Source organism: Sorex araneus, chromosome 5 (assembly GCF_027595985.1).
Source record: "Sorex araneus isolate mSorAra2 chromosome 5, mSorAra2.pri, whole genome shotgun sequence".
Lineage (NCBI taxonomy): Eukaryota > Metazoa > Chordata > Mammalia > Eulipotyphla > Soricidae > Sorex > Sorex araneus.
The window spans coordinates 50697297-50715846 of record NC_073306.1 but is presented as its reverse complement, the minus strand read 5'-3'; the positions used below and the strand labels follow the sequence as shown (position 1 = coordinate 50715846).

The 18550-nt window shown below is 39.5% G+C and overlaps 1 protein-coding gene across 8 annotated transcripts; it reads right to left on the bottom strand.

Annotated features, from left to right (window-relative positions):
* Positions 1-1043: 1043 nt before the first annotated feature.
* SRSF10 (serine and arginine rich splicing factor 10) lies at positions 1044-14252 on the bottom strand. 8 transcript variants are annotated; one of them, XM_012931633.2, is made up of 7 exons: positions 14044-14249; positions 12450-12554; positions 8415-8518; positions 6355-6517; positions 6091-6144; positions 5854-5955; positions 1044-2551 (listed from the first exon to the last, which is right to left on the bottom strand). In XM_012931633.2, the coding sequence occupies exons 1-7, from the start codon at positions 14106-14108 to the stop codon at positions 2491-2493; spliced, it is 654 nt and encodes a 217-aa protein (XP_012787087.1). In that variant the 5' UTR covers positions 14109-14249; the 3' UTR covers positions 1044-2490. The 8 variants fall into 8 exon arrangements, with proteins under 8 accessions (XP_012787087.1, XP_004603497.1, XP_004603496.1 ...); XM_004603440.2 differs by having other exon boundaries at positions 1044-5955; positions 6091-6141; positions 14044-14252; XM_004603439.2 differs by having other exon boundaries at positions 1044-5955; positions 14044-14250.
* Positions 14253-18550: the final 4298 nt, after the last annotated feature.

Sequence of the window (18550 nt, the reverse complement as noted above, 5' to 3'; positions counted from 1 at the left end):
ATGCCAGGGATTGAACTGTATACAAGGCAAGGCAAACACTTTAATTCTGTACTGGAACTTAAACTCTGGCCCAGGGACTTAAAATTATTAACTGGAATGTCTTAGTCCTAAATATTTAAATAGCATGTATATAAGATGATCCATTCAACACCTCATACCTAGAAGGGCACTAAAAATGATAGCCTACACAAAGTATTGTGATAGAAATCTCCCAATTTATTGAGAACCAAACTATTGACAACCTATTCTATGAGGGTTGAAGTCAGCCATAGTAAGCCTTGAGTTGATGTAAAGTTTACCTATCTATTTTACCTACCAGTATACTTTCCTATCAGTAAGTTGCACTACTCTTCTTCCCCAAAGCAAGCAGATGGTGAAAAAAAGCATAGCTTACAAAGTTTCCTAGTTTTAATTATATTCTCATAGGCAATTACTATGAAAAACAAGAGGAGTCCGCTTTTGAAATCTACAGAAATGAATGCCTAGTTACAAACATTGAGGCAAAAGTTACAAAAAGAATTGGCTCCTAGACCAGTTTTTAAAATCTTACTCTAACATTTAGAGGGGTGATTTATCCCCACCACCAAAAGACAAAACCTTTCATTTTCAATTTTGAACATGCCCTGTTTTAATTTCCAAATTAAGTCTATTGTTACAACACAAAAATGTAATGTGATGCTCACAACCAACATTGGAGGTAGAGGAAAAGACCCGTAAGATTTAGTAGTGCTCTCAGGCAGGGGGGGTGGGGGGCCAGACTAGAGTTTGGTTCACAACAACTGGTGACGTACCAATTAACCTTTCTTATCCAGAGATTAGTCAAAATGCCTCTTGCAATTAAATTGATTAAACCTTCCCTCTAAGTGAACTCTAGATTCAAAGTTTCCCAACAAACATTAAAAAAAAAAAAAAGCCAACAGTAACAATACAATACAGTGAAACTACTGACTACAAATCCTCATAAAAATAGGTGCAACTACCCCCCTTACCTCCCTTAGTCTGCTCTATTTTTAAAATCTTTATAAATTAAAGTCTTAAACCACTTCCATTTATTTATTTATTTATTTTTGTGGTGCTGGGGATCAAACCCAAGGCCTCACACATGCAAGGCAAATGCTCTACTGCTGACACTTCATAATTTTAGGAACTTAACAGGTAAAAGTTTTGAGTATTGGCAGAAATGACAAAAATCAAGTATGTGAATGATGGAATCAAGAACAAGCTTCATATCCTAATAAGGAACTAAGGAATCAAACATTTTGTGATACTATGAAAATTATTTATTCACTATACACAGAACATGTCCCCTATAAAATGTACATGTAAATCACTAGAAGTATAATTTGGTGAACATTTTCTCAATTACAGAACACACTAAATCAGTTGGGATAACAGCTGTCTGCCTCAAATATCTAATTATAGCACCCAGAGTCTCCTTTATATCTAACGCAAAGTTAAATTTTAATTTTGGGGATTAATTCCTAATGTGTTTGAGGAGGCAGAGTTAACAACTTAATATAATTCTAGTATATTACAGTCACTGCACAATAAATCGATCTATTACAGATTAAAACAAATCATTTTTTCATTATCTGTATTAATGGGATGCAAACAAATACTGGATATTTTTAAATGGTAAATAACCACAAGATTACTTTGATAGTATAATGGGTTTTATAATTTACATTATGATATAAATGGTGTAAAATAGTTACAAATAATACACCTCAAATAAAACAATGAGGCCATAGTGTAATGGTTCACTAGACTGTGCTCAGTAGACATTCACTGAAAAAATTTATCTATTTTTATTCCAAATTACTCAGTTCAATTTTGCCCAGTTCAGGGCTCAGTAAATGTTAGCTGAATATACTGACTAGTAAAAGTGGTGAGAAGAGATGGACCGATCAACCCTCTTCACTGAATGTCAAGTAGAATTTACTTGGGAAAGTTTAAGAAATATGTAAACTGCATGTGGCATATAAGTAAACTCAGATGCCAACAAAGCAAACCATTAAACAGAGAACACTGGCACTGGAATAAACAAAGGCAAGATTTGCCAATGGAGAAAATGGAACTGGTATAAAAGATAATCAAGAAAAAAATCTGTATTGGACCATACCTTTTCTCACTCAATTTAGTTTGAGACAGACCAATAGAGGCACTGTAACAGACTATGGCTGTCTTCCTTTGTATTCAGACATCCTAGTTTCCAATTATGAATTATGGACTTGTTACCCATGAATCAATATAAACCTATTCAGATTTAGGGATTAGTTTCCACAAGTACAAAGCTGCATTTCCTTTTATTTGTCCTAAAATGCTTACTTTCAAACTTGAAGGGACTTCAATTATTCCATGTAGTTTCGATAACATTCTTTTATCTTTTCAGACCAGAGTCAAAATATTCGCACAGTATTCATACTGCAGCACCTTCCACCCACCCTTTGGTCGCTTGAACTGCCCTTCTTTGGTTCTTTTTCCGCTTTCTCAGATCTTTCTTGAAGTGTAGTAAGCAGAACTGTACTGGGTATTCCAGCTGCAGTTTGGTCTTAAATAAAAGAAGGATGTTTGTCAGTTTGATTTTCTTTATTCTTCTCTGTGGTATACAGGATTTGTTAGTTGAACTGGATGTAGCAGCTTACTGGGCCAAATTTTCAAGAGAATAGTACAATAGTTCCCAGGTCTTTTCCCCTGGGTTGTAACTTAACAGCTCATACTCTATGTAGCACCTTTCCTTTCTCACTGAAGCATTATCTGTCATTTTTCTTCTTGCTTACTTGGCTTAAAAAAAAATGCAGAGAGATCTTAAGTAAAAAATAGAGACAAAGTGTCAGCCCTCACTCGAGTCTTGATAAAATCTATACTAATATTGAGCACAGTGCCAGACACACAGTAGATACTCAATGACGATGGAACTCAACTGTTTAACCTGAAATCAAAGCATGGTGTAATGATCCTCAACAAGTATCAATAGGAATTTACATGGGTTAAACTTAAACAACCCCTTTGAAGCTATGCCACTTCAAATAAAATATAAAAAACATCTCAAAGAAAATAACTAATAAGAGGCACAAAGTATAAAATGAAGAAAACATCAGGTCTGCTATTTCTAAACAGACTAAAAACAATCTCAATGGGCTATCTTCAACACGTTTCTCAAATTACACATTAAAAAAATTATTCAAGGACCGACCATGCTCAGGTTTTGTCTTTTATAGCCTTTCTTAGTGTCTCAGTTTGTCTGTGATATGGGGAAAATAAAAGTATCTCAAAGGGTTTTTTGAAAAGAAAATTAATTAACACATAAAGCTTTAGAACAGTGTCTGGCACATTAAAAATACTCAATAAATATCAGCTGTAACTGTTATTATAAAGTAGCTAGATACCACGGAACACCTCAACCAGTCCCCCAAAGTGGTTATTTCTTAGTATAACTGCTCACCAAAATTCACCGCAAAAGTATTTTAAATAGTGCCATAAACATAAGGCCCAAGATATTTTGTTCAGGACAGGGAAGAGCAAATATATTGGTCCATCCAATAATGAAAATAAAAACTTACAACTGGCTGACCCAAATTTCACTTTAATACATATTGTAATACTATAAATTATCTATTGTTACTTAACCCAGAGGGTTGAATAAGTATTCACGAAACAATCTTGACATTATAAGGAATTTTAAGTGCTATTTAAGATGTATCCTTCTGACAATTTCTATTTTTTCCAAAGTAAGTTAGTTGTGCCTAATGCAACACTGATTAAAAATATTGCTAAATCTACAAAGGATTGTTTCAATTATTTTTTAGAATCATATTCAAAACTATAATAATTCCAGTTAATCATTATTTCCTTCATTTTGTTTTTATTATAGCATGTTTGCTTAATTTACAGCAAGCAGAAAATAAGCTGGGTCTTGGTTTGATCCAAACATCGATGTTTTTAAAGGTTGTACACAATATTTGTTAAAAAGAACATATAAAAATACCTTTTTAGAAGCTTCTATAAGAAAGAAAATACAAAGTTTAACCCCACAACTTTCCTTTTCGCTAGAACTGCAAACTACTGCTACAGTTTTAAATAGACTTTTTGCGTTTAAACTATACATCCAGGAAAATCTAAAAAAATTAAAGAAACGTGCATATAAATGATTGCATAGCAGAACATGAACATTAACTGCAAACAGTAAAGAAATGAAAGTTAGAAATACTATCAAATATACAAAGGTTCTAGAATCAATCCTTTAAACACATTCCACAAACAGTATTTAAAAACCATCTTTTGTTCTTTACAGGCAAGGCCTAGATTATGAAAACCAAAATAAAAAGAAAAAAAAAAAAGGTAATCCTCTAAAGGGAGTCATTTCCCCACAATATTCTTCTTATATTTGCAAGCAAGCAATCTAAAAAAAAATATTAAAGATGCTAGCTTTTATTCTGAAATGAGACTGGACATATCAAGTCACTTTTACTGTCCCCAAAACAATCTCTCAGAGAAATGCTGGAAAATTATAAATGGTTAAGGGTGTTATCTTCTCATTTCTATTTAGGGACTGCCATAATGTATCAATCAAAAACTACATTCAGAATTATTTAAAATTTCATGGCACCACAGGATCACCTAGAATGGGAGTGTTGTCTTTCAACTTGCCTCAGATAAAATAAAACAAGGTGTGAAGAACAAGCCTTTTTCATAAAGAGATAGGCAAATTTTGATACAAATGCACATACCAAGTGCTATAAGCATCAAAATGCAGTTCTTCTACACCATGTACACACAAAAATAAAACCTACTTTGAACCAACTGACTTTAATAGCTGTAAGAAAACTAAACAAATATTAATGTCAAAAATGCTCCTTAATGTTTAGAGTAACTATAGAAGAGAGCATTATTTCCCAAAGTTACTTCTGCCATCATTGAACTGCTCAATTCTCAAAGTGAGTTTTTCTGATGTTTTTAAGTTCAAATCTTCAGATACCAGAAAACACAAAACAGGAGGGGGGAGAAAAAGAAAAAACAAGAAAAAGAAAAAGAAAAAGTGAAGGCTCTATGTTTCAGTCACAACTCAAATTTCCCTGAAAATGCTACTTATCCCAGTTGGCATCACTCCCCAAGACAGTGGGGTTAACATCAACAACAAAAACTATTCCGCACTGTGTCATAAACTATTATCATGGGTCGAAGACGTCTAGACAAAAGGTCCACCCTGAACCTAAATGTGTCTGATCGTCAGTGTTGTACTCTGGCTACAACTTCACTTTTGTATCATTCTATCTTATTATTTAGCAAGCTACATTTCTAGGTTAACAGTTCTACCAAATATGGATATGAAAGTTTATTTTTAATAAGACAATGTTGCAAATTATGGTCAACCAACATCTTTTCACCAATACTTCAAGCATAAAAATGGAGAATCTTTACAAAAATATACAGAGACACCACAAATTGGTAGCTGCCCATAACATTAAACAAACTGGACTCTTAAGAGTGGCTTCTCAACAGTGTATCATTTTAATTATAACCATTGCCTGGTACAGGGAAAACTGACAAGTTTTTTTTTTTTTAAGCATCATTGCAACATTGTATTCCTGATAATTTAAGTAAACCAAACTGAGTAAATGAATGATACATGCCTAAAAATATCATGGTTTATACTATCAGTGGCCACTGGACTTAGGACTAGTCCAAGACCTTGATCTAGATTTTGACCTAGACCTAGACTGTGATCTTGACTGAGATTTGGATCTAGGTGGTTCTTTTTTCCTTGATTCCTTTTCATATCTTGAGCCAGACTTAAAATGTGTTTTGGAATCTGTTTTAGAGGTGCCTCTAGTTTTGGTATGAGATGCAGACCTAGAACGTGATTTAGCCTTCATTTCTTTCTTGGGCTGGGACTTGGACCGTGATCTTGAATTGGATTTAGATCTTGAAAAAGATCGATTTCGGTGTTTGAATCTTTTAAAACAGAGGAGAGATACAATTAGAGTAAAAATTAGATTCTATATTAACCAAATTTGTTATTTTTAGAGTAAAAGTTCACTCTGAAATTCAAAAATACATATAAGTCTTTTTCAAAACAAAGTTATTTACCTATCATTGTCGGAATGGCTTCTGCTACGTCGCGGTCTTCCCGTCGGTCTACTGCTAAAAAGTATATCAGAAAAAGCAAACAGTGACAAATGTCTATTTATAGTCTTTTAAAGTTTCTAATTTAAAAAGTGAACCACAAAATTTTAAACAAAAGCACTAAAATATTTTATCTAAATGAAGCACACAGTGCGTGCATACAAAAAATAGAAAACAATGTTGAACAGATCTTTTTTGAGACATTCGTGTGCTATACATCACACTTACTTTCTAGGACTATATGATCTTCTATAGTTGTAATCAAAGGACCGACTTCTGGATCTCCTTCTTTCATAACTTCGGCTTCGAGAACGCCTGTATCTGTCATAGTCATCATAGCGTGAAGAGCCGTACACATTTCTCCCTTCCTTGGCTTTCATCTGATTTGGTGCTATGAAAATAGAAGAGAAATACTTTAAAACAACGTAACATTAAAGTTGTGAAATTTTATTTTTTTAAATTTCATAAAGCAGTTCACAATGTGTAATTTTAAGGATTAGCTCATGTTCTTTCTTCCCTTAACCTCCAACCTGTATCAAAATGTAAATAAAGGAGGTATTTATTTTCAAGGAAGTCTATCTCCCAACACCCTCCCCTCTCCTTCCATGCTGTGGCTCTGCTCAGCATTCTCTGGCTCAAGAAGTATCTCTCAAGGGGCTGGAGCAATAGCACAGCGGGTAGGGCGTTTGCCTTGCACGCGGCCGACCCGGGTTCGATTCCCAGCATCCCATATGGTCCCCTGAGCACCGCCAGGAGTAATTCCTGAGCGCAAAGCCAGGAGGTAACCCCTGTGCAATGCCGGGTGGGACCCAAAAAGAAAAAAAAAAAAAAGTATCTCTCAAGACTGTTGTATATTAAAAAACAATAGTCTTAAAAATTTCCCCAACTTGGGGCCGGAGCGATAGCACAGCGGGTAGGGCGTTTGCCTTGCACACGGCCGACCCGGGTTCGATCCCCGGCATCCCATATGGTCCCCCAAGCACCGCCAGGAGTAATTCCTGAGTGCAAAGCCAGGAGTAACCCCTGAGCATCGCTGGGTGTGACCCAAAAAGCAAAAAAAAAAAAAAAAAAAAATTCCCCAACTTAATGGAACTAAACATTTACATATACATATATCGTTGAAAAAATACCAACCACTTTGATATTCGGAAAATACAACATAAAAACTTTTACTTTAAATTAAAATAGGAATACTCCCATAACAATCCAAGTATAAAACAAAATTTAATGTAATCTACTTTAGATTCCAGAGTTGAAAATGTATATATGTAAATGAGAATAGGCATTTTATTATATTAAGTGGTTTCATTTTCTTATTTACATAGATCAAAATTATATAGTAATCACAAATTGGTTCTCACTGATTTATTTTCTGATCATTCTATTTGCTATTTCTTAAAGTTGGAATTAAGTAATATAAATTTGTCACGTGCGTAAGGAGGCAGTTTGGGATTGGGAGGGAAGGTCTCACTGGTGGTATTGGAACACTAAATGCTAGAAACTAGATGATGAACAACTCTGCAAATCAGTGTTTTTTATAAAAATTAATGAATGCCCTCTGAAACTTACTAATTTGAAATCAACCTATATGGTTTCCATTAAGAATACAATTAGTGACATATAAAGTATATTAGTGACACATGGTCAAGCTAGAGTAATATACTCATACAGTTCTAAGAGACCATAAAAGAGAATTGAATAGAACACTTGTTGAATGTCTCAGACACCTGTACCGTGGAACAGTCCTCAATTCTTAATACTCTGAAGCAGAATATATATGGATATGTCAGAACCCATCACCCAATCATGTCTTTTTAAACTCTTTTTAGTACCTTGCCCTAAGCTAACAGGTTTAATTCCAGCTCAAAACCAGTTCTATTGGACCCGAAAGCTTACATTCCCGCCTAATTTGAATGCAGCTATACACATCATCTAAACGAAACACTAAGTACGAATAAAAATTCTCACTTTTAATGTACATGGCTTTCAGACTAGTTCTTTATTTCTATAATCATGCATCCAGAAAAATTATCCAAATCTACACTCCCTCTACTCTCAAGTGTCCAAATTTTTTCAGGCCATCCAAGCCCCACATACTACCTATGCCTATTTTCAAACCTTTCAATCACCTGGAAAACTACGAAATTATGTATATAAAGTACTGAACTTTTAAAAAACTATCTTTGGGGGTTTTGGACATATAGGCAAACTGCACAAATACCTCCAAGAAGAAATCTCAAAACATTGTCTAAAGTAATGCATTATGTTTTAGGAACAAGGGTACTTACTTTTCCTATCTCCCTGTGCAAACTGTATTTCAATTTGACGTCCACAAATCCATTTTCTGTCCAAATTATGTAAAGCATCTTCAGCATCACGAACATCCTCAAATGTGCTAAATGTTAAGGGGCTTGGCAAGTTTTGCAAACTTTGATAACGAATGAAAGTTCAGTTGGTAAGTCAACTCACAATTTTTATATTATTCTAAAAAAGGCCACCAGACCTTACTGAGCTGTTGATTGATTCAGCTAAATAAACACATCACCATAATTAAGCACTTGTGATTTTTCTAAGGTAAACAGAGAAACTATTTGACATTGGTAACAGCTGAACTACTAAGCAGTCCTATTAAAATTATTTTTCCTGAATTTTAACTTAGCTGCTTTATGTAAAAATGTTTTTCTATTTTTTGTTCCAAATGAATAGTAAACACCCAATAGTTCTTGTGTAAGCAAGCAAAATATATCTTACCTTATGAGATGAAACTTAAATTAACCTCTTAATTCTGCTGTCTGTAAAGACTACTTAGCACCATTACTTCCCGTAGTAGCCTTCCTTAATAGCACAGGGAAGACTGGTACACTTACCACTTGTAGATATCAAGACAACTGAGCAACACTCATGACAGCACTATATCAAAGCACATTAAATCCATGCACAAGCTATAAAAGCATGCTGTTAAGTTCAAACCGTTTCTAAAGATACTTGGACTGGAATATTTATTATACTAAACATAAACCTTCTTGAAAAGTGGGTTTGGAATTTGTTTTCAATTTAGGAATTTAAGTCCATATATTAGTCTGAAACAGGAATTACTGGTACCTATTTTTGATTTGAGAAGCTAAGTAGTCTTATCCTCCCATTCTGACTATACAGTTACATTAGTCATTTATAGATAAAAATACTTTTTGTTGATACTGGGAAGTGAACGCAGGGCCCCACACATGCAGTTAGTTCTCTAATGCAGAGCCACGTGCCCAGCCCTTAAAAAGCTATTTTGTCCTAATTTAGTTCTTTCCTGAAATGATCACTCTACCAGCGGTCAAGCACAGAATGCACAGTAAGGCCTGATATAAAAAGCACTGGGAAGGAAGATAGTGGATTTTTAATATGTCCTGAAAAAAACAATTCTAACTTGTCATTTATAAAAATTGAGAAGTGTAGGGTTTTTTCCCTTTTAGGGGGGAGGGGAAATATAATACCCTGCAAGGAACCATATGCAGAGCCAGGGATCAAGTATAGGACCCCTGCACACAAAGCATGCACTCAGGCCCAAGAGCAGGTCTAAACAGCTGAATGAAGACCACCCTCTCTTCCTGTGGTTATGATTAACAAAGGGGAGGTTTTCAAGTTGAAACCACAGGACTTTCAACATAAAAAGGGAAAAGTTGACAAGCAGTTTAGAATACTGAACACCTCAAAAAATAATGCAATTAGACTCTAAATTAAAAGGAGTTCACTCAAAAGGCATCCTATTTTATTATTCCAAGGGACAGAATATAATTTCTTATGGTTTTGGGGGTGGTGGTGGATGACTTGGATGTGTGAGGGAACCACGCAGTGTCATGTTTTGAACGTGGGGATCCAGCATGCAAAGCATGTGCTCTAGTCCTGACTTACCTCCCTGGCAAAGTCTTTTTTTTTGGGGGGGGGGCAGGTCACACCCAGTAACGCTCAGGAATCAATCTTGGCAGGGCTCAGGTGACCATGTAGGGTGCTGGGTATTGAACCCAGGTTGGCTGTGTGCCAGGCAAGTGAAGGCACCTATTGCTCTGGCCTCTAGATACTTAAAACCAATGACTGCATTGTGCCCATATAAATGTGGGAAAAACAAACAAACAAACAAACAACAAACCACACACACCCCTCCCCCCCTTCAAATTCCTATGGATGACAAGAAGCGCTTTCTGAATAAAGTATCACACACTTGAACACACTCCTGCTGATATCGAGTATTGGGCTCTCCCTCCAACCCTGCCAGACAAAATCAGGCCAACACTGCTGGTGAAAATGCAGCTTCTTTAAAAAACAAAAATAAGGGGGTTGGAGAAGATGGTACAGTGGGTAAGGCACTTGCCTTGCACATGACTGACCTGGGTTCAATTCCTGGTAACCCATATGGTCCTCCAAACCCCACCAGGAGTGACCCCTGAGCGCAGCACCAAGAGTAAACTGTAAGCATCACCTGGTGTTGCCCCCAAACAAAACAAACACCATTCCCTCCCACCCAAACAAAAAACAAAGGATACAGCTCTTACACTCTATTTTTTTTTGTTGTTGTTGCTTTTTGGGTCACACCCGGCGATGCACAGGGGTTACTCCTGGCTCTGCACTCAGGAATTACCCCTGGAGGTTCTCAGGGGACCATATGGGATGCTGGGAATCGAACCCGGGTCAGCCGAGTGCAAGGCAAACGCCCTACCTTTTGTACTATCACTCCAGCCCCTCTTACACTCTTTTTAACAAGGTTTTGACTATCTTTTCCCACAACTGACTCCAAAAGGTCACTGGCCTTGTAGGACTACCAGCTTTCAGTCTTTACCCATGATCCTATTAAGAGATTCACCAGTACAAATATTAAGAATTTTTCCTAGCCTAGAATCTATAGCCCAAACCTTTTTTTGTCAGTGAGTAATGTTATCTGAAAGATTCAGGGAAGGGTAGTACATATTTAGGTACTCACACACCATGTATAAGCCCCCTGCAATCCAATCAGGACCAGGTGATCATACATGTGCTAAAGCAATGCAAGCCCAGCAGGCTTAAGTTTCAAAAATTAGGAGTGTAAGTGTGCTCCAAGCAGCCACAATGAAATCTAATGATAAAACATGTGGTATATCTTATACTACAAAACTAACTGCCCCTACAAAACTACTGTAATGGTTTCTAAGTATCAGTGCATGCATCTATCTGTCCTGGTTTAGAGTATGGCTCTAAGGAATCAGGTGGGCCCCAGAACTTCTTGCCACCTCTAAGAGCACTGTCTACTACTCTATAGAATCTGTCTACCTGGTCTAAAATATAAATATGCTGTGTAAACTTAATGGCACATACTGGTACATTTTAACTTGCCAAGCTAAGAGAGTGCATTTACACAAAACCACAATCACAACATCAAAGGCCCACATAAACCAAGTCACAGGTTTTGTCGCTAGACCAAACTAGGATAATTTTGAAAATAACTGCTTACAAAACAATTTTTTTAAAAAGGAGAAAAAAAAAAAAGAAAATAGTTATTCTGTAGGATACATCAGGTATGATTCCTTTAATCTTGGCCATCATTCAACTTCATCTTGACCTTTAACTCTTTAAGTGCTTGTCAGAAGGACTTGTCATGAGATGCTTGGCCAAATATGACAGATGGCTTTATCTTTAACTTTGAAAAACAACCTTTTCCCCCTTTTGTAGGTAAAGCGAGGCTTTGTCTCCCATTAGGCTTGTCCTTCTTCCAGCTTTTCTTTATTTTTTCTTTTCCCAAACTCTCCCTTCTCTTCAAGCCTGATCCTTAAAGAGGTCTTTGGCTTGTCTACTTGCCTTAAGTGTTGAACTCTACTCTAAAGGTTCTTTCATGCTTTCTCTTTGGGGTCGCCATAACTGTACAGCTTTACATTCTCTGAGGTAACAACAGAGGACAGCAAATTAGGGGACAATATTAAAGAAGTTTACCTCATTGTTATACAATTTGTTTTTGATCAAGTGATTCAAATTAACATATAATACCAAACTTTAATTGCTAAACACAAGAACACACTAATCTTTAATTTGACTTACATTAAAGGTGATAGCAACCAGTGCATTCAAATTCAAATCACAAATTATAATCACTGATTTGAGGTTCAGCAGCAAGAATGGGAATTTAAATATTCTACTATTTTTGAATTACTTTAATAGAGCAATGTGAATCAGAATTAATTTGCCAAAATTTGAAGACATTTAGTAGGACAAAAAGAAAAAAAAACTACTTTTTATATGTTACCTCTTACACAAACTTGAATTTCAAACTTCAACACCCCTCACTAATCAGTCATCTGGAGAAAGGATATTGAACATAAGCAAATCCTCTGGGACGACGAGTGTAGAAATCAAGTGGAACATACACATCAACTATAGGCCCATAACGACCAAATTCCCGCCGTAAATCTTCAGACCTAAAACACCACAAAAAAAAGAGATTCCAGATTTATATGTTCATTCCCTTAAAAGGTTTCATTACAACACAATAGTTGTTTTATCGAACAGCTCAATAATTCAAAGGAATTGTGCTAGTCCACATACTCTCAAAAACAAGCTTTCTAAATAAAGCTCACCATTAAGAGTCAATTTTAAAAACACACACCAACAAAATGGGTAATAAATATTTTTTTAAAAGGAAGGTTAGGACGAAGAAATTGGAAAAATGCAGTGTGCAGTAAGATGCATTACAATTTGGCATAAAAAATAATTTTAAGGAAATTCAATCATAATTTGTTTCAACCCACACCATTTTCATTAAAAGGCATCTTAATGTGAGATTGTATTTAAGTACTGCTAATGGCTTCTAACAGTATGTCAAACACGAATACTTCCAGCAAATCCCACTTATTTTTCTCCAGTTTTAGGGTGACAGAAAACAACAGCCGCTATCTAGATGAGGCACAATATACAAATCCAGCTGAATATAAATTTTGAAGCGATTTTTTTCTTCGAAACCACAATTACAATTGCATACTTTAACGACAGGACAAAAAGTAAAGCACACAAGGCTACCGAAATTCCTCTTAGAAGGAGGGGAGCTCACAGCAATCTCTGTGAAACACAAAAGCCCTCGTTCTGTGATAAGATTGCTCAGAAAAAAAAAAAAATCAGAAGGAACGCGAAGCAGTGAAAGGAATTGGGGAGAACAAAGGCATGATCTGCATGAACCCAAATCAGCTTTCCACGTCTTAATGAGAACTTCCCCAAAGCCTCCTTAGGTGCCCAGTATTTGGTGAAAAGGGAGAGACTCTTCCGGACGGTTCTAAGCATTTGATCTCCCAAATCTCAACACTCCTTTCCTTCCAACATCTCCGTCTTAAAAATAAATAAATAAATAAATAATTAAACAAACCAAAACCACCCCCAACCCGAAAACACCACGAGTCAGACACACAAGAACAAAAAAAAGATTAACTACGGCTTTGCCCCACACACCCCCTTTTCCCGGGTCCCGTTATTTCCTTTCCATTTTTGCACCCCCGCCCCCAATTCTACCGGCCGAGTGGGCGTGCACCCCGAAGAACAGAAACTTCCCGTCGACGGGGAGGGGGTTCGGGACGGCGGCGGCGGGGCGGGCAGCGAAGGACGAGCTTGGAGAAAGGGGGCCCCTGAGAGCGGGGCGGGGGACGCGGGGAACCCCTCCGAAAACCCGGCCACGCGGCTCGCGCTTTCTCTCGCGGCCCTCGCGGGCCAGGGGCGCCGCCCTCGCTCCCCGGCGGGCGGCGGGGTCGGCGGCGCGGCCTAGCAGGCCCCGGGGCCGGCGTGGGTCCCGCCATCTTCGCCCCTTCCCATCCCTCGGGCCCCAGCGGCGCGCCGCGGCGCCGCCGCCACCAGCCGGGTCCTCTCCGGGCGCCCCAGGCCTCCGGCCTAGGCCGGGAGAATCCCACGCCCCCCCGTGCACACCTGGTGTCGTCGGCCACATTTCTGACGAACAGAGACGTGTTGGGGGGACGCAGGTAGCGGGACATGACGCCGGCGTGGCTCTCGGCAAGGGCACTAACGGGCTCCGCAAACCGTCCGCGGCTCCGGCGGCGGATCCTGAGACACACACAGCCGGAGGGCTCCGCTAAGGCAACCGCCTCTTCTCGCGAGACTTCACTCCCGCCGCCGACCCTCCCCCCCCCCGCTACGCGGGACCGGCAACGGTTCTTTCCCGCGAGATCACTCGGCGTGCGCCTGCGTGGTCTGGCGACTGAAGTACGTGCCGCGGCCTCGTTCCCATTCATTGGCTTCTGGTGCCGCTTCCTCCCCTTCCCCAGCGCGCTCTTTCTTTCTTTAATGCTTCGTTTCCCGCCCTTTTCGGCCTTGTGCCGTTTCCCCCTCCCCCTCAAGTCAGAAGGTGGATGTGTTAACCCTCGCGCCAAGCTTTCCAGTTATTCTTACTTGGACGAGGTTTTGAACAGTGTTATTTAGAGAGGGCGCCACGGATTTACTGCCTACGTAACGCCCCAGTGTTTTTATTAGATCGTTGCACAGTACGAGAAGAATTTAGTCTTTCGGATGGAGCATGAAAAGGAACCCGTGTGTCTGGAGCGAAATGGGTCTACCGATCCAGGGCACCCAGTAAAAGCGGGGCGTTGGCGTTCTCCCTGAGCGCTGGGCTTGGAGTGCACCTGCCTCGCACCCTTCAAGGTCACGCATCCATGTTGTCTTCCTCCCATTAAAGACTACTCTGGGGGGCCGGAGCTATAGTACTGCCAGTAAGACGTTTGACTTGCTGACCTGGGTTCGATCCCCGGCACCACATATTATTCCTCAAGTCCTGCCAAGAGTGATCCCTGAGTGCAGAGCCAGGAGTAAGCCCTAAGCACCACTGGGTATGGCCCTAGACAAAAACAAACAAAAATACAGTACTCTGGGCTTCTTTTGCTTTGTGTGAGACTGATCCTCAGCTAAACAGTCACCACGTGGCTATCACCAGCATGACGGAATGACCCCACTGAATTGGGAGTAGCCTAGGGCACCAAATGGAGTGTGGCCCTTACACTGCGCCCGCCCCCCCCCCCCCCCCCCGCAAAAAAAAGCAGGGGTGAACGAATGAACGAATATGTTAAATGAATGAATACAGCCTAGCCAGATCAGAACACAGCCCGCTTAGTCTTCATTGTTTTCTACAGTTGTTCTTATTTATTTATTTATTTATTTATTTATTTATTTATTTTAATTTATTTTATTGAATCACCATGTGGAAAGTTACAAAGGTCTCAGGCTTATGTCTCAGTTATACAATGCTCAAACACCCGTCCTTTCACCAGTGCCCATATTCCACCACCAAATAAAAAAAACCCCAGTATACCTCCCACACCCTCACTCCCCCAACCCCCCACCCCCCTGCATAACTGATAAATTTCATTTCTTTTCTCTTTACCTTGATTACATTCCATATTTCAACACAAAACTCACTATTGTTGTTGGAGTTTCAACACAGAACTCACTATTCTTGTTGGAGTTTATCCCCCAAGAATACGGCCCTATTGACAAGGAAACATTTGATAATTAGTTTTCCACTGATAAGATTGAAGAGATATAAAGTTGCGCAGCCGCAGTAGCGGCTGCGCGGTTTAGGATTTCTGTATTTTAGTAATTAAGTCCAGGGAGATTTAAGTTGGAAATTGAATCATTTCCCTTCCTGGAGCAACATGGAACAAAAGCTTAGTCCACAGTCTGGAGACGTGGCTGCAAGCACTCGCTGGGACCCCAAGTAATATAGCTGGCTCTGGATCCTGGTCGTTCAGCAGCAAAGCGGCTGTGCAAAGGCATGGCCACCCGGGTCCTACAGTTGTTCTTTATGGCTAATGGTTTTCTAGGTATGCATCATTGCAGCATTGCTGTGAGTCTCCAACATCTGGGTCTCAGGAAATTCCTGACAGTTACAAACTATGGATGATCCTCAATAACTTTATTTATATGTAATAGATGTTAAATTTTACTGAACTACAAGTTAAAATGGAGGAAAAAATAAAGACAATGAACACAAGCATACAAGCCCATATTTCATTACCCTCCATGCATATCATATAGCCCCTGGAAAACATAAAGCAAATAATTTTTAATGAAACTTTTAGTTTGGTGATCCTCTAACCCCATCCTTTGCACAGGGAGAACCTCTGTGGTTCTCCAATCTCAGTACCATGAAATTAAACTTTTGGAGATGAGGAGACACTTATTAGCATGTAGCACATTCCCAAGCATGTAGCAGGAACTTAAGAACTCTTTAAGTATGTGAACTTTAAAAAAAAATTTTAATTAATTTATTTTTTTATTGAATCACTATGTGGAAAGTTACAAAGCTTTTAGGCTTAAGTCTCAGTTACACAATGCTCAAACTCCCATCCCTTCACCAGTGCACATGTTCTACCACCAAGAACCACAGTAAACCTCCCCCACACCCCTCCCCCCCTGCCCCTCACCCCGCCTGTGTAGCTGATAAATTTCACTTTGAGTATGTGAACTTTTAAGGGCCCAGGTAATAGTATAAAAGGTAAGGTGCTTGCTTTGCACATGGTGGGGTGACAGGGTTAGATCCGTGGCATCCTATATGATCCCTCAAGCACTGCCAGGAGCCATTCCTGAGTACAGAGCCAGGAGTAACTCCTAAGCATCTCTGGGTGTGACCCCAAAACTAAATAAAATACAAACAAAAAGAGTAACAATAATGAATAGTCAGTAGGGTAAGAAAGAGATGGAGCAAATGTGCACCTTTCTTTTAGCCAAGTTAGTTTAAACACAGTTTTACCAAACCGCCCCAAAAGTCTATTGCAAGGGCATTGCCAAACCAGTGAGCTTGGAGTTGTTGAGGGTCTTCTTTTGATAGTCTTAGCCTTTGTTCCAGAGGGTGAGCCTCTCTTTGCAGGGTATCCAGCCATGTGGCCAAGTCTGGGCCTGGAATTCTGCATCTCATTTTTTTTCAGGATTGGGTCCTGTGTCTCAAAGGCCTTTGTTTCTTCCAGCATGCTCAGGTTACAGACAATGTTTTTCCCATTACACATCACTAGGAAATGTATATTGGGAGGATCTCTCTGCCTTCAACACAGGGTTCCAAGTCTGGCCTTCTGTGTTCAAAGCATATGCTCCAGCCCATTGGTCTTTAGGATAAAATTAGTTTGTCCTTTCTGCCTTGCCACAGGGAGCTTAGATTTATTGGGTTGCTCCCATCACAGTGTTCCCATTCCTCTGTGTTATCTGTAACCTCTTTCTTTGTTCCTGCTTCCCCAACTGGTCAATTACCTTTATCTTCTAATCAAACTCTGTTAACTTGTAAAATATTGCTTTTTTCTTCTCCTTAAGTCCTTTGCATAGTTAATTCAGAGCAATGTCCTTTTTGTATGGACACAGGAAGACAGTTAATGCTATGCTTTTGTAACTTGGGAGCTAATTAACTCTGAATGATATTCGCTCCTGTGCATCTGTTCTCTCGACTTAAGCCTCAGCTACCCTTACTTCCTAGCACCCCTAAAGCAGGGTTCCTATGAGGGACTGGATGGACCCAGGGAAAACAGTGAGCTACCCTGGCATCAAAATGAGCCTGGCAAAGTGCCATAATACTTAACTATAAGTTAAGAGCATGGTCATGGGCAAATTCTGTTATGATCCAAAAATTACAAGTAGATAGAATCCTCCTAGGGTTAGGAAAGATTAATCTGGCTTGAGCACTGTAGTCTGAGATCTATAGTGAGATGTCCCCAGGAGAGCCACCCTACAAGTTTAATGTATCTCTTACTGTGTCCATACAAAATAACTAATATTAAAAAGTAAAATATTAAGAAGTAGAAATACTCAGGGCCACTCTCCACATGTTTGGACAAGCCTCACGCATGGGGGAGCCCGCGGAGGAATGCAGGTGTGAGGGACCCGGGGCTGAGATCTCCAAGGCTGTTCGGATCGGGACTGGGCCTCTTCCACTCAGATTCCCCATTTTCCAGTAGCTAGGGAGTCACACCCAGAGACTGCCCCCAGCACCGTGTAATCCCATCAATGGCCAACATCCAGAGACTATAGAACCAAGTTCCCGGAAGCACGTGGCCGCATTTAATAGCCTAGACATCTAATAGCCTAGTTCTCCCTCTTGGAGAACCTGACAAGCTACCAAGAGTCTATTGCCCACTTGGGAGAGCCTGGCAAGCTCCCCGTGGCGTATTCATATCCCAAATACAGTAACAGATATATACATACCTCTTGGAGAGCCTGGCAAGCTATCGAGAGTATCCCGCTTGCAGGGCAGAGCCTGGCTAGCTATCCGTGGCATATTTGATGTGCCCAAAACAGTAACAATAGGTCTCATTCCCCTGACTCTGAAAGAGCCTCCAATCGTTGGGAAAGAAGAGTAAGGAGAGGCTGCTAAAATCTCAGGGCTGATTGTAATAGAGACATTACTGTTCGAGTAAATCTATGAACAACAGGATGACAGTGA

What these genes read in the sequence shown, in the direction of transcription:
- SRSF10 (XM_004603439.2), bottom strand. Translation starts at nt 14,108, where the DNA reads ATGTCCCGCTACCTGCGTCCCCCCAACACGTCTCTGTTCGTCAGAAAT. An exon ending in AGAGGATTTGCTTATGTTCA is followed by an intron (nt 8,519 to 12,449) that starts ATATCCTTTCTC and finishes AACATTTAGCAC; the next exon opens with ATTTGAGGATGTTCGTGATG. An exon ending in AGATCATATAGTCCTAGAAA is followed by an intron (nt 6,145 to 6,354) that starts GTAAGTGTGATG and finishes TATACTTTTTAG; the next exon opens with CAGTAGACCGACGGGAAGAC.